At 54.6% G+C, this 21,747-nt stretch overlaps 1 protein-coding gene across 10 annotated transcripts in view; it reads right to left on the bottom strand.

The window, feature by feature from the left end:
* Positions 1-11,888: 11,888 nt before the first annotated feature.
* CXXC5 (CXXC finger protein 5) overlaps positions 11,889-21,747 on the bottom strand; it is a 58,264-nt gene continuing 48,405 nt past the window's right edge. For 7 of the 10 annotated variants that reach the window (XM_068959194.1, XM_068959195.1, XM_068959201.1 and 4 more), the window contains 2 exons: positions 20,640-21,659; positions 11,889-12,902 (listed from right to left, as the gene is read on the bottom strand). In XM_068959194.1, coding sequence (XP_068815295.1) covers positions 12,858-12,902; positions 20,640-21,428 — 834 coding nt within the window. In that variant the 5' untranslated portion in view covers positions 21,429-21,659 and the 3' untranslated portion in view covers positions 11,889-12,857. The remainder of the gene's footprint in view (positions 12,903-20,639; positions 21,660-21,747) is intronic. The other 3 variants (XM_068959202.1, XM_068959204.1, XM_068959203.1) reach the window with 1 other exon arrangement.

Here is a 21,747-nt window from a genome sequence, read left to right as displayed (position 1 = left end):
CCATGCCACTCGGGCACCCCACTGCTCCATTCAGAGCAGGCCTGTGAGCTGCCTGTGTTTCAGTTTCAAAATGATATAATTAAATCATGCATTCAATCCAGCTCCTTCTTGGAATTATTCTGCAAAGAGGAGAGGAGAGGAGAGGAGAGGAGAGGAGAGGAGAGGAGAGGAGAGGAGAGGAGAGGAGAGGAGAGGAGAGGAGAGGAGAGGAGAGGAGAGGAGAGGAGAGGAGAGGAGAGGAGAGGAGAGGAGAGGAGAGGAGAGGAGAGGAGAGGAGAGGAGAGGAGAGGAGAGGAGAGGAGAGGAGAGGAGAGGAGAGGAGAGGAGAGGGGAGGTCAGGTGGTGCTCTGATTCAGGAACTGTCTGGTCTGTTTTGCTGTTGTTTCTATGTGGTTTCACTTCTCTCTTTCCCCCTCCCACTACCTGAGGTTTCAAACACTTCAGGGAGATGTCTTGATTAACCACAGGATTTTTTTGGCAGTTATGTGTCATTACAAGCTCTCTTCCAGTTAATCCTTCCCAGCTTTTGTTGTTGTTGTTGTTGTTGTTGTTGTTGTTGTTTTTATTATGATTTTTTTTGTTTACAAACCCTCTTTTTCCAGTTGTACTTAACCTGGCCATGTCCCTTTAAATACCACAGCCTGGGCAGAACAGGGGATCAGTCCTTTGACAGGAGCTAAAGTCCTGTTTGATCTGGATTAGATGCTGATTTTGCTTACCAGACTAAAGACCAAGGGGGACCATGCAGTGCCTGTGTTTGCACAAACCTGCCTGGTTACATTCCTCCTCTTCCCTGTGTCCAGCCAAAGGGGCGAGTGCAGTGCTGTGCACACAGCTTGAAATCAAAGGGAGAAAAGGCCGCTTTATCTGGAGACGCAAGAAAATAGAGGTGGGAGGATGAAGTCTGCAGCTAGATGCTTTGTTGAAGAGCTGGTTCAGGTAGCAGACTATCTCAAGACAGAGGGTGCAGGCAGGTCACCACCCATCAGCTGAGCCTTGCTAACATACCCGCGTGCATTTCAGCTCTTGGTGGACACCGTATGGTTCTACCCAGGAGACTGACTCCTACTGCCAGTTCCTTGCAGGTTGGAGTTAAATCACGTTATGCCAGGATTCACCTCTGGTCTTTCCTTGGTTTCTAATGAACCATCTCTTGGAGAGACTGGGCAGAGTGTGGTGGCACCAGGGACTCCACCTTGCCCTATTCCCTAGCAAGTTGCATTCCCATTCCCTCTGTGTCTCCTTTCCACTCCAAGCTCCTCTCTTTTCCCCTGCTTTTCTCTATTCCCTCTGCCCAAAGGACGCATTTTCTCTTTCCTGCTCTCCCTTCCTTTGCCCCTCTCCAGGCTTTCCCATGCAATCCCCCATCCTCTTATACCTCTGCTCTGCACTGGCCCCCATCCCCCAAATCAGGCCCGCTCTGAGTCCCCCAGGAGCAGCAACACCTCCTCTGGGGCCCTGAGGCTCAGCCTCTGAGGCAAGGGCTGGGGTCCTTCGTTCCAGAACTGTTTCCTCTGCGAGGAACCACTACTGCCAGGAGAGATGGCAGGGGCTACCAGTGAGCTCAGGCGCTTAGTGGTGGACTGGAGAGGAGCAGCCTGCGGCACCCCCATCGCGCACACACATATACCCGCCAAGCAAAGACAATTTAAACCTCCCCTTGCAGATGTCTCAATGTTAATTTGTCCAGGCTCACCACAAAAGGCAACAAATCATCCTGCCCGTGGATAGCCTCCAGATCATGAAGAGCAAGCAGTGGCCGTGGCTTGGTGCCAGAGTCCTTGTCCCACTCAGCCAGCCTTTTGCACCCATGGCCTCACTGCACATGGGGGGAGCAGCAAGCATGTAATGTGGGCTCTGCCCAAACCTAGCTCCTCACCGCTCACTCTTCAGGTTAAAAGGACCTGGTGCAGCCATGATCTGACCCTACTCTGTGGATTGGCACTTGGGACTGAGCTGTCTCAGGCCCCTGGGGGTCTCTGCTTCCAGTACTCCCCTCCATCACCACCACCACCATGGCAAATAACTTCCCTTGCAACCACACAGACCAAATCTGCCCTCCCAGGCAGGGCCAGACCCACAGTCATGTCCGGAAGTCAATAGCACAAGGGTTGCTTCATGGCAGTTGTGCCCTATGGACGTCGCCAAGCATCAGTGCAAAGCAGGATCATCTCCTGAAGCAAACCAAGTCTTGGCCTGGCAACAGGGCAAAGAGTGTCTCTTGCTTACGCAGGCTGGCGCGTGAGTCAGATTGGGTGAGGAGCATGGCCGCCCACCCTTCTCTAGGGAGCATCTGCCACTGGGGACAGTGCCCAGGTCGCCCGGCGGCAGGAGGAGCTGTCAGCGCTCATTAGTGCACTGTGCTTGCAGGGACGTGCCACCGCGGCTTGCTTCCCGCACGCTTCAGTCGCCTCGGCACGGCACGCCGGCAAGCGGCTGCTGGTAACAGCCGCGTGTTGACCTGAATACTCCTCTCCGGAGCTGTGGAGGTGGAGGGACAGAGTGTGCGCCCTGCTTGCATTCGTGCATCTTGAGAAGCACACGAGGTGGCTGTAGCCCTGGGATGGCCGCAGGCATGGTGGAGAGGGTGCCAGACACATCTGGCTAAGGGCAGCTGTAGTGCCCTTTAGTAAGGTTACCTTGGTTAGCGTTACACCATTCAGGCTACCATGGCTTTTCATCACTTCTGAACTTGCAAACCCTTACCCAAACATGGTATAAAAATAGACAGGACCTAGCACAATATGCTGTCAGCTCTATTAAGAACTCCCTGAGCCTGCCCAGGCAAACCCTTTGCCTGAGCTAGGCTGGGGAAACATGATTTTCAGGGAATTATGCAGCAATTTGTATTTCTACAAAACTTCTGGTTCCCAGCTTTGGAAGGGAGACCTGTATCTGCGATGGCAAGGTGGAAGGATATCAAAGGAAACATGTCACCACTGTCATGTGAGTGGGAGCATCTGGAAGATTGCAGCAATGAGTGGGTCACAGCTGAGAGCTGCTGAGCCACACTGAGCTCTCCTGCTCACTGTCAGGGGTTCAGCACTGTCCAACTTTGCAGGGGAGGAAGGAGGAAGGTGCAGGACATGTGAGTCCTTTGCGGGCTCTGATCTCCTGGCACATCTGCCCCCTCTGTTGAGAAACAATACACCGGAGATGGGAAGGCCCATGGCCATGCCACTACTGGAGGTATCATTACCTACAGCAGATGGAGCTTTAAAAAGAATAGGGCCAGCGAGTGAAACAAAATGAAGAAATTAGTGACTGTAGAGGTCAAGTAGGATGTACTCCTTGAGGCCCTCGTCCTTGGCTCCCACAGATGAGCTTGGAGGCAGCGGGGCTCAGATGACGTCTAGTGGTGCTGCTCCTGGCCTGCAGGGCTAAAAGAGCAATGGGCACTGGTATTGCCCACCGGCCCAGACCTTGTGTCCCTGAAGATAATATAAATTTGCTCAGCAAGGGCAAGGGCAGGTGAGGGGAAATCCAGGGTCAGCCAAGGCCCTGCCAGGGTAAAATGATGCTACATTGTGGCACATCCAGAAAAGAAAGAGGAAGATTCTCCTACTGTCTTATTGCTGTCCCTGATAAACCCTCACCATAGAAGATGGTCTTGTGAAGCATCCTGGATACCACCCCTCTTTGGCAAGGAAGAGGAGAACAGGAAAGGCCAGAAAGTAAGTGGCACTAACTGCCACATCCGGGAAAAAGGGCCTGAATACTTTTGGAGGTCTCATCTACGCTTGTCCTGTTCCTATTCCGTTCCTGGGTTTGGTATAGCCTCTTTGAACACTTACTGGCTCATAGGTTTGCCTGTTGCCCATCAGTGAGATACAAGCCTGTCAGCCTTGCTTGGCCTCAGGGAGAGGGCTGCAGGCTTGGGACACAGTGTCCAGCCAGACCACCCACAGGAGGAGCAAGCCGAAAGTTCTCAAACTCAAGGCAGGAGACAGCAGGACACCTTTCCTGCTTCGCAAGGTCTCCATACCCAGCCCTGGAGCAGAGGAGCGAGGGGGCTGTGGGGCAGGCTGGAGGAAAGCAACAAGGCAGCAGGATCTTGTCTCCCTGCTGCCCATGGTACCACCTGGCTGGCATCACGAGTACTACATCCACTCACAATGTTGGGGGGGGGGGCATGTAACCAACCCCCCCCCCACCACCACCACCACCACGACAGACGATTCATGGTGGCTGTCAGCCTCAGCTGGTTCCAGGCTGCAAACCTGCTGGCCTGGGCTGGTACCTGTTGCCTCTGCTAAGTCCCTGCTCAGCTGCTGTTATTCACAAGTCGTCATCCAAAGGCTGAATGTTAATGCTTTGGGGGGGGGGGGGGGGCTGCAGCCACATCAGTCGCTCCCTCCCCTTCCCACGGTGCAAAGGCCTCAGCATTTTTTTTTCCCCTGATAACACAGCATCTTGTATTTAGTAGCCTCCTTCTGCTGTCACAGGCCGACCTATTTCTCACAAATCCTGACTGCTCTGGCCTTAAAACATCTTGACGCAGTGCTGAAACTGGTCTTGGCACAGCAACAAGTCCCTGATTAAGCGGGAACCACAGCAGATTGGTGTGAACTTTGCGGCAAGCAAATATTGCCTGGAAGAGCAGAGCAGCTGTGGCATAGCTTCAATTTGGGGGGCACATACATGTGCACCAAGAATAATCAGGCTTCATCCTTGATTAAAAGGAAGGACACCTCTGCTCAACCAAGGCATATGCTCCTTGTTGCCCACAGGCTCTTCCTTGCTGTGGGGTATGCTGCAGATGCTGAAGGAGTTGGGGTGATGACAAGGGGCCAGGGAGCAGAGAGATGTCCCCCTCCATGCAGGAGATACTGGCACTGCCCAAGCTCCCCACACTCTACAGGGCACAGGGATGGGGACTGAGACCTCAACTCCCTGCTAAGCAAGGATGCTTCCCCCTAGCCAGGATAAGTCAAGAAGCAGCCCTACTGAGCAGAGCGCATGATACACAGGTCCTCAGAGCTGAAATTCCCCAAGGTCCTCACAGCAGGAGGACCTTGGGGAATTTCTGTACATTCCCCAACTAGAGAAACCACCTATGAGTCTTGCAGCAAAGTCCTTGGCATCCCATAGAGCCACGTGTGCCTGAGGATCTTGGCCAGCTAGGGCCACAGCTCTGCCTCACCTGGGACCCAGCTCATCTCAGAATGGTGGGACACAGGAGATGGTGTCATCGCCCACGTACGGCCCCCTTTCCCAGGGCTCTGCTGCGTATATATCCACCTTGTATGGCTCCCAGCCACAGGAAGACCTTGGTTTGTGGTGGTAGGTCAGGGAGTTTGAAAGCCTCAGAGATGCAGTGAAGTGATAAAGGATTTCCCATGGTTCATCTGCCCTAAGAAGAGACCATGGAGCCTCTTCAGGCTTGCTCCAGAACAGAGACAATGATGCCATCAGGTCTTTGATCCAGTGTCCTGGAAGGATCCTCCTGCTGCCCCTGTCACACCCTTCAGCATGGGCACTGTCTGGGGAAAGAAGCCAATTCAGTACTTGTTCCTGGTGGATAAGCTACAAAAGATGGGGGATTTTTAGTCTGAATTTGCAAAAAGTGCACTGCTATGGAGGAGAACTTCAGCCAGGGCTGAACACTGGGCAGAAAAGTTCACAGGAGCTTTGCAACACAGAAGGAAGTTCACCTGGTCAGTCAGGGAGAACTGAATGGGGAAAGATTTATTTAGACTGATATTCCTGTGTGAGCTGACCCAGGGGCTGACAGGCGTGGCCTAAGATTCCAGCCTTGAAGGTGATCAGAAAGCTCATAACAGTCCATAGCAGCCCCCAAAAAGCAGGCAGTGGGGTGGCCAGGATCTCCTTTGACTTCCCATGCCTGGTGAGGGATGGCAACCTACTGCCAACCTCCCTGGGCTAAACCTGTCCCAGCAGCCCCACTGGCAATTGGTGCCAGAGCAGCATGTCCCAAGCCAGCAATGCTGCCTGCACAGGTCATATCCAGCTGAGACAGAGGCCAGGGCTGCCAAATCTCCCCGATGCAAGAGCAGCAGCTGCCTCACTCTGCAGCAGCAGCAGCTCAGCCCATGTGTCAAGGCACACAAGGGAGAACCCACAGATGGCCTGGCCCTGTGGGAGATGCCAACCACCTCTCTGCCCGGCGTGGAGGTTGGCTGGACCGTGTCTTGGCCCCATTGAACTCCCCTGGCTGTGCAGCATTCCTATGCGGTGCACCCAAGCTGCTCCCCAGCCCACCAGTCCCTGCTGGGAGCTCTTGCCGCCCTCTCACCCTTGGGCTGAGGCAGAGTCACCCAGCAGCTCCCAGGCCTCCAAGTTCATGGCCAGCTCCAACCCGTCTTCGCGGAGCCGCCAGCACCACCCAAGTTCATAGCTCCCCTGCTGTGACCTCCTCAGTTCAACGTCTGCCTCCCTGCAGCTCCTGAGCCCTGACTGGAGCCAGAGAGGGGCCACAAGTGCAGTGCTGGCAGTGCTTCTGAGACCTTCCCATGGTGACCAGCATGGCTGGCCAGCTCAGCCTCTGCAACGGGAGCCCCTTGCCAGCCCCTTGCCTGCTGGGCCAGGCTCCTGACTGCAAGCACCATGGCACCACCCCACTGAGGCCATGCAGGGTCCAGGTATGGCAGGGCACCCTGGTTGGTGGCCACTCTGCACTGCCAGTGCCCTGAGGAGCCAGGGAGCTGGCTATCTCTGGGGATAGCCACCACCATGCTTTCCCCAGCTGCAGCTGTGTCACAGGAAGGGCCGCCAGGCTGGGGGGGGGGGGGGGGGGTTGCACGTCCCACCCACCCTGTCTTCAAGACACAAAAGAAGAGCCTTGAACTTCCCATTGAACATTAACCGAGCGTGGCAGCAAGCGCCTCCGCTGCGGCTTTGCCAGCCCCGCCGTCACGGCCGGGCTGCTGCAAAGCGGTGGGAGTGACGCTGCCCACAGCTTGCCCCAGCCTGCTTGAGGAGGTCACGCTCGGCCCGTGGCGCTCACAGCAAGCCCGCCATCCGGCTCAGCTGAAGCACATTTTGTTCAGCGTTTCCTGCATCCTGCTCACATTCCCTGTGCCGGGAGGGAAGGAGGGAGGAAGGGAGGGAAGAGGGGGGACGTGCAGGTCAGTGCGAGGTCAGGCTGCTAATTGCATCCAAGAGTACGGTGGGCCTGGAGGAGACCATCAACCCACTGAGTCACAACTGCAACCACCAGCCCAAACCAGTGGCAGGAAGGACAGCAGGCCAGGGAGGACAATGTTGGCTCCGGCAGGTGGGAAGGCAGCAAGGTGAGGGGCAGGGGGCCATCAGCACACTGTGTAGCCCAGAAAGTGGGGAAAGCATTCACCCCACACCAGAGTAGGCTGTATGAGCGCCCCCCCGCCCCAGGCCATGCACTGCCACTTGCAGTTGCTGGGGGTGCTCTCGTGACAGGCCAGCCTTGCTCACCCAGCCCTGGTCACCACATGAGGGGCCCCTGTGTGCAGCTCTGGCATCAACACAGAGGTCACAGCTCCTGCCGCCGGCTCTGGTGTGGCTCTCCTTGCACCAAGGGCTCTGGGGAGCGTCCTCCCCCGAGTCTGGCTGAGCCAGCTCTTTATTCAAACCCCTGCTGGTGCCGCCACCATGCCTGTGGCCACACATCCCTGCCAGCCCCGGCCCAAGCTGTGTGTTGGGCACCAGCGCCTCACAGCATCATCTGCTTCTGTCCTCCTACATGGAGGCTGGGCCATCAAGGTCAAGCGATAAGGGGGGGCTTGAACCCAGCCATGTCCTCTGTGCCGGTACACAGTAGAACTGGAGGCATGTTGCATTGACTCCTCTTCCAAGTGTTTAATGAGGATCTTAATTAAGAGTGACCCCCCCCAGGCCAGCCCTTGTGGTACCGCTTAAGCAGCATCCCCAACACTGTGCAGAGCTCCTTATCACTGTCTTGCCCTCCCAGTGCCACCCAGCAGCCAGTCCTAGCCCCAGCACTCAGCCCTCCTGGGCCTGGGGGATGGCAGCCTTTGGGATTTCTCCCCCAGCAGCTTGGGCAGGCTGGAGGCATAGCACAGCGCAGGGTTTGTAGCCAGCGACAACATCATGGCTGCATGCAATGAAGAAGATGGGCTTGGCCTTCAGGGATGCCTGCAGTCTCTGCACCACACTTGCCCAGACCGGGCAAGCAGAGAGCCATCCACAAGCCCAGGAGCCTCAGAGGCAAAGACGCAGCCTGGCATGAGGGTGAGCTAGCAATGATGTGGAGGGGCCTACCTCATCTCCCACCTCCCCATGGCCTCACATCTCCAGGCCTGCTCACAGGGAGAGTTTGAATCCCACCTTCTCTCTGGCTCCATTTTATCTCCCAAACTGTTTTTCCCTTGTCTTTCTTGGAGAAGGCCCTGCTAACACAAGTGTCTCCTGCCAATGACCACAGTCCCTGCAGATGTCCTGTGAATGCCCATCTCCTCTGCTATTGCCTACGTCCCCTGCCAAAGCCTACATCCACTGATATCATCCACGTCCCCTGCTGATGCCAACATCCCCTGCTGATGCTCACATCCCTTGTTAATGTCCACACCCTTTCTTAATGTCCGCGTCCCCTGTCAGCACCCACAGCCCCTGCCAGCGCCCACGGGCCCCAATGCCTACTTCTGACCCAAGGGTGCTGGGACATCCGCCAGTGCAAGCACAGTGCCTGGAGGCCAGGAGCAGTGGCGGTGCCCATACAAGCCAAGGAGCACACTGCCACTGAGGGTGCTGGTGCTTGGCGTGGCAGCAAGGCTGGGGCTCCCCAGCAGGCTGGGCAGGCCGCTGTGGCACAGAGAGCAGTGCCAATTGCTGCTTCCCAGCTCCTGACCCCGTGCAAGGGGCAAGAGGACTATCAGTGCAAAGATAGGCATGGGCAGAGGCCATTCCTGCTGCAGTGGTACTGTCCCCCCTCCTGCCCACACTCGGGCCTGCAAGCTGCTCCAAAAATCACACACCTGCATGGGTGCCAGCTCCAGGCACAGCAGCTGCACCGCCTTCAGGGCACGGCACATGCTGGCTGCTTTGCAGCCAGGTAAAGCAGCTGGGAGAGGACCGCTCTCCAAGTCAAGAGATGCTCTCCCCCTCCATGCTTTGTGCCCAAAGGGTGCTGCCCTGGGTGTGTTCCCCTACACCTGCCCAGGGCTTGGCAAGGGGCTCGCTGAAGCATTTGGGCTGCCACAACGCGCCATGCCTGAGTGATGCCTATCAGGGGTTTGAGGGACACACTCCATGTTTTAATTTCCCGCCTGGCAAAAGTGTGGGGATTTCTCTGGTGGAAAGCAGGGCTGGGGACATTACTGCTCCAGGGTAGGGAGTAAGCCTGGGGTTTACTCCATCTACAACTGGCCTGGGGGCGTTTCCCCACCCTGCAGCCTGTGCTGATGACAGCCCCTGAGGCTGTATGTACAGCACCAAGAGCAGACCTGCCAGGGAGACATGGATGGGGGATCCCCCACCCTGCCGGGGCAAGACAGCCCCGAGCCCTGGCAGCCACAGTGACGACAGAGGGCAATGCGTGGGCTCACATCAATTAGCTGGGGACGGAGGGCAAAGGCATCACAGGACTGGGTGTGCAATCTGGGCACGGCCTCACTGGGCAGCCCCAGCTGTGGCTGCTGCTGAGGATGAAATAGCAGCATAGAGTCGGGGCTGGAAAGCCCTGCACGGGGTTCTGCATGCCATTCCCCCTTCCCACCACCCTCTCAGGACAGATTCCCAGCATAGGCCAAGCACCGGTTCCCCCAGGTGCCAGCCACTGCCCATTCACACCATCCCAAATGTTAGCCACAGTTATAAAAATCAGCCGGACTCCTTTTTTCCACCTTAAACACCCCCCTACATGCACATTCCTGCTCAGTGATTTCAGCTGTTGCCCAAGCAGTGCAAACTGGGAACTAGCTCCATGCAGATACTTACCAGTGCCAAACTGGTTGGTGCATGGCATGCACGCACCCCAGGTACGCCATGCAGCAGAACGTTCCTCAATGTGAGCAACGGCGCACAGACTCCGTTTGTCCCTGCAGACATTGTGGCTCTGTCCCTTGCCATCCTGCCTTGGCTTCCATCCATCGCAGGCTCCAGGCTGTCCAGCTTGCACCCCTGGGCACAACCGACAGCATGACCCAGCTGCTCCAAGGCCCAGGACAAGGTTCCCATATGAAATTCCTGTCCCCTGGCATAAGCCCAGTGCCAATGGAGGCAGTGGGGTGGCCTGAGTCGAAAGCTGGTTGAGATGGAGTTTGTGGAAGTTTTCCTTAAGGACTTTCAAAGAGCTCCTCTGTGATTTCTGCCTTCTTTGGGTCTTGGCAGGTCCCTGCCTGGCAGGGAGGGAGCAGAGCTGCATGAAGTCCACATACCTCCATCGCCTCCCTGTCTTCCCCTCCTGCTGGGCTGCACATCTGTTTAACAGATGCTCGGCTCTAGGCACCCGCCTGGCCCAAAAGTTGGCTGGAGCCAGGGACAAAGACTTCTGGCTACCTTCTCCCAGCAAGGTAGGAGCCAGGTCTGCCGTGTCCAATCACACCTGCCTTTTGCCCTGGCTGCAACGGGGGCCCGATCTCGCTCCCACGTAGCCCAGAAGACCCTGGGACCTTCCTGGGACAAGGTGGGCTGGTGCAGGGCTTCCTGCAGGCACAGGCAGGCAGGACGCAGCTGACGCTGTCCACAGCCTTGTCTCCACTTGCCAGGGCCACGCACATGACGCTGTCTGCTTTCGGGAAGGGCTGGCTTGAAGGATCACACCAGCCTCCTCCCAAATAACCATGATGATGGAGAGCACGTCACAACACCCCACAGCCTTGGCAGTGATCCCAGCAGCCGCCGTCCTATGGCCAGGCCCAGTGCCACCTCCAACAGCCCTCCACCCCAAACAGCTCGCACTGACCTGGTGCTGGGTCCTGGCAGAAAAAAACCTGCAGAAAAAACAGCCTAGAAAATCAGACGATTGTCTCACCAAATGTTAAGTCACCTAAACTTACTCGCCTTGAAGAGATTCTTCCTCTACATTTTCATTTTCTACTTGTCCTGACAAAACAATTCTCAGTGCAGTTATTTGTGGCATGTTAATTATATTCTTTTACAAAAACAAATGGCATGTGCAACATGGTAAAACTCCAGGCAGGTCGAGCTGTGAAATATCCCTGGGAGGAGACACAAGGCTGGCTTAACCCAGCTACCGCCAGGATTAAACATGCGCAGATTTAGCCGACGAAGCTGTTCCTAGGTCATTATTTTGTTACGCTGCTGAGTTCCCCTTGTTGGGATGCAGGGACTGGCCGGAGGGATCCCAACAGCGTCCGCACGCTTCCCGCTTGCTGGCGGGCAGAATTGCTCCTGCAGCGGAGCCGGGAGCACTCACACGGCCCCAGGGAGAGACAGAAAGCAAAAAGCAGTGAGCTCAGGAGCTATAGGTTATGCAGCGTGATGGCTCTTTCTGAGCTGCAGCATCCCCCGTTCCCAACACACTCGCGATGGGGGTAAAACGCAGCACACGGGGCCGCTCCGCTCCCCATTTGCACCCGCGCTGGGCCCGGATTGCAGAGCTCGGGCTGCCGCTCTGCCCCGGCGGCGTCAGCAGCACCTGCCGGCGCACCCCTGCGCAGTGGCGCCGGACCCCGCTCCCAACTTAGCCCAGCAGCACCCCACTGCCGCCTCCGCGTGCGGACGGCCGCAGGGCCGGCAGGCTGCTCCGCTCGCCGGGGAGCTGCAAACAAACCGCTGGGGGAAAAGGAGAAGCGGCAAGACCCGCGAGCGCGCCCTCGGCCCCCGCGGCGAGACAGCCGTGCGGAGGGGCCGCGGGGCACCGGCCACGTCGCAAACGACGCGGGGGGGCTGGCTCGGCCGCCGGCAGCATCGTGGGGGGGGGCTGAACTGCTTGAGACGGGGATGGAGAGAAATAACAAAGCTGTAAATCATGACACAAAACATGCATTCATTTTATTCACAAAAACAGCCTGGATCGCTAAAACATTACAAACAGCATTTCAATTTAATGATGTAGAGAGAGCTGGAGAGACGGGGATTTGAACAGAAGAGAAATATCACTTTTCGTAACTGCTTCAGCACAGGTCCTGCAATATTATTTTTATTTTGATTTTAACTTCAGTAAGTTTACAAAAATGACTTCTAGAAGTAAACCATTGCAATTAGGAGTTTTTTCTGTATGCAGTATTTCTTGTTTTGTTTTAATAAACTAACAATGACGTTTTTCTTTTTTTTTCTTTTTTTCTTTTTTCCTTTTTCAAGGACCATCGTTTTTGTAGCAATTGTTTTCTTTCATCTTTTATACCAAACCTCTTGCTGGTTAAACTTACATACATGAATGGCTAGGAAAAGGGATACTACATCGCTTTAAACATATTCTCATTTATAAACATGAAGTTGAGGCATTCTAGAAACTATCCACTCTATTGTATGATGGGAAATAATCAAATAAAAAGTATAAATGAGGGTGCAATTAAACAACTGTGCTAAATTACAGTAGTGCTTATTAGTAACTAGATTTTAAAAGGTTACTGTAAATTTACATTCCCTACACAAGTACTGCATCTTTCACACATAAACAACATCAACACCAAAACACAGAAAGAAACTGATTGTCCATACTCTGTCTATTAAGTCTTGGTACTTTACAGATCCATTGTTTTTTTCTTTTAATTATTTTATTTGAAAAGCAGTTAAATGTCTGACTAGGACTCGAAGATGTTAAACAAACGCAAAAAAAAAATTATAAAAACAGGAATGAAATTTGCGAGAAAATATTTTTGGTTCTAAAGAGACACAGGTGCATCCATTCATTTCAGCCAAAAATCCCTTGCCTGAGACAACACAAGCAAGCAGTGACATTGCACTTGGATGACAGAGCTTTGGGATTCCCGTTCCTACTGAAACCATCTGAACGCAGCTCCTGTAGGAAGCATCACCTTCTGGAAAGGAAGAGAGACAGGGGAAGGGGAACAAAACAGAGAAGGGACAAGGCGTTAAGTCGGGTCACGGGCACAAGCCCCGGCAGGCAGAGCTCCGCTCCACGCTGCGCCGCGGCTCCTCTCCCCGCAGCGGCTGCTCCGGGGGGCTCCTTCCCGGCTGCTCCCCAGGGCTGGCTCAGGTTCAGAGGTGGGGTTGGGGCCGATGCGTTTATGGTCACAGCTAACGAGCCCCCGGGACAGCCTTGTTTACGTGAAGGAGCCTCGTCAAACAGGTATTAGCAGGCAGCGACGCTAATATCATCAGCGCTAAGTTGATTAAAGGCAGCTAAGTAAAAGCAGCAGGCAACCGTGCGGAGAGCCCAGGCTGCGTCTGCCCCGTCCCTCACGTCGAGGACTCAGCCGCAGCATGGCAGGTTTTGTCCTTGGTGGGCAGGGAAGGACAGGAAGAGCCCATGTCAGAAAAAGCAAAATCTACCTAGGGCTCAGGGAGAAGCTGTCGGCTCCGAGGAGGCAGAGACGGGCCGTAATCTCCGGGATGAGAGCCCCCGGCGCGGCGCGGCGCGTCACGTGCCGCAGGAGCACAATGCCGTATTCTTCGCGGGCAGCTCCCGCCGGAGGGTGCCGGCCCCCGCGCACGGCCGTGAGCTCACCCCGCTCCCTAAGCCGCCCCTTTGTCCGCCCGCTGGCCGCGGCACAAAGGGATCCACCGCGCTAAGGAGCTCACGGTGCTACGCCGTACCACGGCCGAGCGCGCCCGGCCGCCCTGTCCCGGCACTGAACCGCTTTGCGCTCGGCATTAGGGCCGGCCCCGGCGCTCCCGGCACCGTCGGACAAAGCCGGCGCGTGGAAGGCGAGCGCATGGCCTTGCCTGACACGTAAGCTGCTGGCCTCGGGCCCAATCCAGCCCAGGCTCAGGACCCCCCTGTCCCCACACAAGGCTCGGCACCACGTTTCCAACCTGCAGCAAAGGAAGAGCTCCTACTCCTAGCCTGTCAAAGATGCTCAGCACTGCCAGGCAGGATCGGCGCCCACGGGGGCCCTGGGTGCTCAGCACTTTCGGAAGGGAGCTCAGGCTTGCACACGCTGAGCACCTGGGGCTCTCATGGGTGCAAGGAGCTGGTGCGTCTCACACACCTCAGCCCATGCACCTCTTCCTCCAGAGGCTGGCTGAGGAGAGCACGATCGGGGCGAGGGAGAGGGGCTCAGCACCGTTCTCCTGGCTGGCAGGCTAGATGCCAGGCCATTGCCCAGGCAGTGCAGAGCATCTCCCGGTTCCCTGCGCGGCAGGACACCCTGGGGGTGGCAACCCGGCCCCCACTTGGTGTTGACGTCCTCTTTGATCCTGTCCCTGCTGCTCCAGCGGCCCTGCCTGCTGCCTATCCCCACCTCGCAGAGACCAGTCTTCTTACAGGTGCTTTTAAAATGAAAGGATGCCTTCCAGCGGCAGAAAAATCCTCATCTCAGAGGGCGTGCACACACAACAGCTAGCGGCTGCATTACTGTGCCTCAGAGGGTCCCCACGCACCCATGATGGGGGCAGGCAGGAGAACACGCTCCGAGATGCTTCTGTTCCACTTGTGCAAGGAATGGGTGAAGCACAGCCCTTCCTGCAGCCCAGGCAAAACGGGGGAAAGCAAGCACGTTGTGAGCACCCTGCCTTCCTCCTCCCAGCCGAGGCATGGGCCACTAAGTAGGCCTCCCCCTCCCTGGCTGCCCCCTCCGCTAGCCACCCACAGAGGTGGGCGAACGCTCAGGACAAGAGCTCCTAGTCCCTGACCCAGCTTTTCTCCTGGGCAAAGATCTTTGGCTAAAAGTGAGATGAGCAAGAGTCTGTTTAGGACTGAGATGAGACCGAACAAACTCAGGCCAAGAGGGACCTCGCTGACCTGGGACTGCCCTGCAGCCAGCGGTCTGCCGCTGAAGGATTTCACTGAGGTTATAACGCAGCAACAACAAGGAGGCAATGGGAACACTCGCTCCTGAAAGGGCATCTGGAAAAACAGCTCTGCAATTGTTCCCGCTGTCCCCTCACCGCTCCAGACACAATGGCACAGCCTCCAACTTCCCCTCCGGCCGATAGCGAGCACAATGGCCCGGCTGCAGCAAGCCGCCACTGCAGCAGCAGGGCACGGCCTTTCCAGCGGAGCCTGGCACAGCAAGGTGACCTCCCTTGCTCCCAGCGCTGGCAGCCCAGCTCAGACCTCTCCTTCGCTTGAGGACATCAAAAAAAAAAAAAAAATGCAGGAAAAAATGCAAAGGAGCTCATGCGTGAGTCAAGCTGGGACCCTGGCAATTCAGCCACAACGGGGGAGAAAAGACAGACAGATCCCAATCACCCGGCATGCAGAAGCAAAAGAAATGCAAGGCACCAGGATGCATCCTGTGACACTAGCTGCCTTGCTCAAATACCTTTCCCTGGTCCAGCTGGCAGACATGCTTACAAGAGAGTCAGGTAGGGAAACTGAGGCACAGAGAGAGTTGACTTAGCTTGGGGTAGCAGCTGAAGTGGGATTTAACAGTCTCCCACCCCAGGACTCTCAGAAACTTTCCTATTTCCTATCCTCACCCTTATTCTGAGGCCTTGCAAGGAAAGCCCACAGTGTCCCTCACCCGGCAACGGGCCAGGCCTCTGCTGCTCACAGCTGGACCCCATGGAGCTGCTAACCTAGCAGCAGGCCGTGTGCTGGTGGGACCGTATGGTGCCATACTGAAATCTGTGAGGACACATAGACTCTAACTCGCTCCCTCCCCAGCAGGACACAGGGACAGATGTCTACGGCCTGACCAGGAGCCCCGATGAACACTCCTCTCCCCCACAGAGCAACTCTGGGCACCATGGTGGACCCCTCAGCATCTCGCTGCACAGAGGGAAGAGGGATGAAGATGGACAGTAACATGCTCCAGATCCTGATCAGGCTCAATCGTGGGCGTGACTAACTGCATGACACCGAAAAACACCTCTTTGAAGCCACCTCCAGTAAAGAAGAGAGGACAGGAGAACTCATGTGAGCCAAAGGCCCTGAAAGAGAGATGACCTGTTCTACTCTGGTAGGAGGACAAGATTACCCAGAAAGAGGAGGTGGGGTGTTTTCCCAGCTGGATAGAGGTGGGAAACCAGAACAACATTTACAAGACCAAGGGCTGCCTGTGCAAGGACCATGGTGTTCCTAGATGCCAAGAGCCCCCACAGAAGGCAAAGTCATGCTTGCCAGAATGAAGGGCCACACGATCACCAACAGGACATGCCGTCAGATGGGACATCATGCCACAACCAAGGTCATCCATGAAAACCTTCCCCTTTGGTTTTTGCATGTCCAAACATGCACAGGACACCAATGGAAAACAGCCCAGAGCCCTGAACCAAACCTTGGTGAGAACGTCCCCATTCCCACCCCATCCTGAACTCCTTCTGGAGAGAAGAAAGCCACAGGGAACTAGTGGTTTCTCTGAAATACTCCAGACATAACACAGCCTACAAAACACCTGGAAGCACCCCAGCCTATGTGCTTCGGCTACCAAAGGGTGAGACAAGTGTCCTTAGCACTGCTTCTCCAGGAGAGCCCCTCCAAGCCCCAAACACCTCTGGGGCAGAGCTGGCTTAACCTGAGGGAGAACGGCACCATCTCCCAGATCAATGTGGGATTAGATAGCCCAGCAGCCTTCACTGGTACGGGCCCTTATTGTATTGCCCAAAGCAACATGCTGGGGACCTACAGGAGGAGAGAAGCACCCCAGGTAGGCAGAGGCCCCCAGACAAGCCTGGGCTCTGGTGCCTGGGCTCACTGGGCAGTGGGTACAGCTGCCAGGGGGCCGGCAGCAGTGGAGAGAATCAGCCTTGGGACAAGCTCAAGACACTAAGAGCTACGGTCCAAAGGGGCACACCGGCTCCCAGAAACAGCTCGCCACACGCATGCGTCCATGCAGGGCCCATGGCGAATCACGTACTCTCCTAAAACCCAGAAGCAGGCCACATTCGGGTCCTTAATCCCTCTCAGGAGCCAGATGGGCTCTCCTCTGGTCCTTCTCTTGGATCAAGACATCTGCAAGACATCTGAGACAGTGACTCTTTCCCCCACACTCTTGCAGAAGGTACCCCAAAGTGCTCACCTCCATGAGCACCCTCACCCAGATTTGGCGCTTGGGCACAGGGATGGAGTAGAAGGGAGATAACAGGAGGTAGAGGGTGGTGCCCGGCTAGGGCAGATCAGACTTTCTCCTACTCCCAGTGCATGCTGGCTTGCAGAGCAAATTGAGCTGGGGAGGCAAATGCGCAGAGAGCTGCAGGAATCAGTTTCCCAACTGTCTCTGCATTTGTAACCTAATATCTGGGAAAGACAAAAGTGCTCCTGGCAAACGGTGGTGTTGGGACAAAGAGCTACAGCATGGCTCGCTCTGGCTGTCCCAGCCTGGATCCCTCAAAAAAACCCAAACGTGGAACCCACAGGGACAGAGAGCAACAGATTCCCAGGCAAGAGCCATCTACCCAAATATAGACGTCCACATCTGAGTAAGAGAGAGGAACGAGACATGAGGGAGCTTCTAACATGCCTGAAAGTAGATGCCTGAAATAGTCATCTTAAACACCTCTCTCTCTCTCTTCATTATTAAGGGAAGATGGACAACTAGCTCTCATGCAGATGCCCAGGCTGGATTCCCCCTCATCCACACAGTGTAGCAACAACGCTCACCCCACTATTAGCTGGGGCATTGTGGACAGCAGTAGGCACTCCTCCAGGGCTATTCCAGATGGAGGACAGCTCTGTTGAGTAAAATCCTCACTACTCATGGTGTTCATGTGGCCTTCCGCTCCGGAGATAAAAGCCCAGAGCTATCTGTCCAGGGCTGGACAGCAGACCACACAGCGCTACCTAGAGCTGCTGGGGCTGGTAGAGCCCAGAGGAGCCCGGCTGGTGCAGGGACATGCTGCTGCCTGCTCAAAGTGCCTGACCTGCCTCTCCAGCCTCAGTGCCTCAGCTAGCAGCGGCTGCACTAGGACACCAGTGACGACCGGTTCTTCAGGCTCTTTAGATGGGCAGATAAAGTCTAACGGCGGTATTGGGATTTAGCCTGTTTTTTTATGCTGCCATAAAGGTTTAATTCTATTTTTTTTTTACTGCTTGATTTTAGATCAATGTTTAATCACAGCTGCGGCCCCTGCCCTGGCTCTCTGAGGACGCTCCTCTCAACACACATGGCTGGCAGACTGACACAGCCTGGCAGGATTCACTATGGGGTGCTCTTCTCCTGTTCAGCTCTGGCACAGGGCCCCACCAAGGCGGACAACGCTTCAAAGAAAGCACAATGAACTTGGCAACCATGTATTAATGGCCATCAAATGGTCCCCTGCTCTGACATTAACACTAACACATGGCTGATGTGCCACCATGACCAACAGCCCATGAAGCTGCCGAGTTGACCGCCCTACGTGGCCAGCACCTCTGTTCCCCAGGCCACTGCCACCTCCAGACAGTGTTTCTACAGCAAGGCAGGTAGTAGAGGCTCTGAGGACTGCTCTAAGATTGGCCAAAACCAAGGCATTGCCAAGGCTGGAAGATGACGTGGGCTGAGACCTAACAGCCTGGTCAGAAACATAAAATGTCCTGGTGACATCAGAGGGGGTCTCAGTGTGTCCCTCTCCCAGCGCCTCTACATATGGTCACAATGTAGTTCAACTTTACCTAGGTCAATACACAGCACAAGGTGATATTCTAAAATAGCGGCCTAAAATACACAGCCTTTGAGTATCCGTTCTGACGGAAGAGTCTGTGACATCCCAAGGCAACCTGTGTCTGCCCAGGCGTCCGATTCCTCCTGGAGCACCAGCTCTCCTCACCTTAAACATTCTTGCAGATACCCTCAGAAAGCAAGTGACCTGTCCTTTGTGGGGTCCCCAAATGCTATCAAATTAAAAGTCCAATTTCAGCAGCTCCAATTTCTCAGTCAGCCATGGAATGGGGAAACAAATCAACGGGGTGATTGTTTCATGGGTTCCCCATGCTATTTAACATCCCCATAACTTGCATAATGCTAGGGAGAAAGGAGCGGCTCCTCAGGCTGATGCGAGCTGTGATTCTATTGACCTGTTTTAGGACTCTTTGGAAGAGATGAACTTTTTTTTTCCTTTCTCCCTTTTTCCAGATCACTGACTCAGCAAATTAGAACAAGAATATAATTTAGCAATACAGCGGTTTTTGAAAGACACAGTCCCCCTCTCCTGATCCCCACCGCCCAAATAGATTTTTTCTTCCCTTCACTATTCATTCAGAGCTGATGCTAATTGAAAACGTAGAACGTACTTAAGAAAACAGTGGGTTATCTCTTTGGGAAGGTGTCAGAGGATGGACGATGCCCTCGCACCAGTATGTGAGTTCCAGCTGATGTCAGGATGATTTTTTTAACCTTTGCCAGCTTTGTGGGTACACTCACCAGCAGGAAGAGGACAAAAAGGTATATGCATGCAGCTGATGTCTAGATTAGCTCCCGAGAAAATCAAACCCAGTTTAAGCGCAATACATAGCAGACTCTACAGAGAGGTGTTGGCCCAGAGCAGCCACTGGTCTGCAGCATGAAGCAGACACTCCCAGAGGGAAGAGTGCCCACATACTACCTCTAACACACTGCAGCACGTCCCCAGCACTCCTAAGGCACCAAACTCTCACTCACATCACATTGTTGGGAACAACCATATTCCTGCCAGACCTGCAAGGCCCCAGTTGAATTTCAGTCCTATCTGATGACTCAACTCACCTGACCTTGCCTGTGGTCCCCACATTAATAGTGTACCTTCCATGGCACTTTTAGCGAGTCAGCACCCCAACCCAGCAGGACAATTCGCAGCAGCTTCTCAGACCAAACCCAACAACCTCGTGTTGACGTGGTCCCCATGGAGCTCAGAGTTACAGCCCAAGTACCACTATAAGGCCTCCCTCTGTGGAGAGCAGAACAGCCGCTGTGCTCAGTGAATTCAGCAGGAGCAGGGGGGCTCCTGGCATCTCTAAGGATGCACACAATGCATTTGGATTTTCCAAAGGAAATCCAGTGAATGCCCTCATGGATTCACACCAACAGAACCACAATCAGACCCTGGCCCTGAGAGAACTCACACTGCCTTAGCACAAGAGATGTTGCCCAAGGCACTGGCCATTGTCTCATCTTCAACAACGTCCAAGAGCACATCCTGCAACCCTTTCCCACCCTAAAACCATGGGCCTCTTCTCTCCCATTTACAACAAAGCTAAGGGACTAGGATCCAAGTACACCACAAACATTGGCTTCACAGCCACCACCAACTACTCACAAACTCTACTTTAAAAAGGTCTTCTGTCTTTCCATCCTTTAACTCCCTTACCAGGTTAGAACTGCTCCCTGGCTAGGCACAATGGATAGCTCCAGTCCTTTCAGTCGAAGGGACACAGGCAGTGAAACTCAAGCAGGAGTTCAGCAGCAGAAACTCTCTGCTGCACATGCCTACAAAAGGGACACCAAACCCCAGCATGCATAGGGCCACCAGCAACCTGGGGAGAGACTCTAGCCCTCACCCCTAACCAGAACAACATCAGTACGTAAGGGAGGGTTGGAGACTGGGGGCACTGGGCAAAGCAGACAACTTATGGTGAGAACTGTTAAGGGAAAAGAAAAAAAGTAAGAAGTACCAGGTGTTTTATTATCTAGGGCAAGATCCAAACCCAGGAGAGCAGCCCAAGAGAAGGGTTAGGGTGCCTGACAGGGGCCGGTTACCTCCAGTGCTGCAGAAGGCTTCTTTTTGAGTTCTTCACATTTTCGGAATTTGCAAATCTGGTGGCCAGTTTTGCGATTCCTACAACTGCTGCACTGCTCGCAGTTTATCCGTCTTCGGCAGGGCGGGCACATGCCACATCTTTTCCGTTTCTTTTTCCCCGAATTGATGGCAGATGCCAATTCATTCTGCATTGGATACTCTGCCAAGCCAGCCATATGGAGCGCGCTCTCTGCCAGAAACACGCCAGCGGGGGTCATAATGAAAAGGCCTGGGTTGATGGGAAAAGCCCCCAGGTAAGGAAAATCAGAGGGGCTGTTCATTGTCTCTGCAGCTGAGACCGCCTCCATATCAGAGATACCAGTCCCATGGTCGCTTGCTAGAGGAATATGCTCCTGTACCACTCTTTTGAGCATTTCTGTTGACTGAGCAAACTGTTGTAGGGCGTTCTGTCCTTCTGAGGAGATTTCTGACACCCTGTCTAATTTGCTCAACATACTAGAGATGTTTTTGTGCTTTGAGGTAGAATTACTTTTATCCACAGTTGCTTCATTGCCATTAGTTAAGGGGGTGCCTTTCTCTGAATGTTCGCTTACCGAGCTGCTGCTACCAAAGGTGGAATAGTGAGAGAGTGGACGGGACTTCTTAAGACTTTTGTTCAAAGGTTCACTTATTATTCCACTTTTGTTCCTCCTCTCGGAGTTGACAGGGGGTTGAGAGTCATCTTGGTTGTTTTTTTCCAACGTGTCTGGCTTGTTCCCAGTGTCTTGATGGGAGCCCGAATTCGACATGGTGCACAGAACAAAACAGCAATACCAAACCAAAAAAAAAAAAAAACCCCAAAAACCAAAGCAAAAGACCCCCCAAAGCCCCTCTCGCAGCACCAACACACCAGCCACCGGAGAAAGCTTAAATAGGAACGCTCATGAACGGGGCGTATCCTCCAAGGTCGGCTGCAAAGGTCTTCAGTACAATTTCAGTGCAAAGACATAGTCTGCGGCTCTGATACAAAACATACGGCTCTGGAAGTAGAAAATAAAAGAGAGTTAGTACTGGCAAGAGCAAACAGGCTTTTCAAAGCAGCTCTTCCTCCCCCTGCAATGAAAGTCT

This window comes from Struthio camelus, chromosome 13 (genome assembly GCF_040807025.1).
Source record: "Struthio camelus isolate bStrCam1 chromosome 13, bStrCam1.hap1, whole genome shotgun sequence".
In the NCBI taxonomy this organism is placed as follows: domain Eukaryota; kingdom Metazoa; phylum Chordata; class Aves; order Struthioniformes; family Struthionidae; genus Struthio; species Struthio camelus.
Note: the sequence above shows the minus strand (reverse complement) of the source record. Positions and strands in the feature narration are given on the sequence as shown.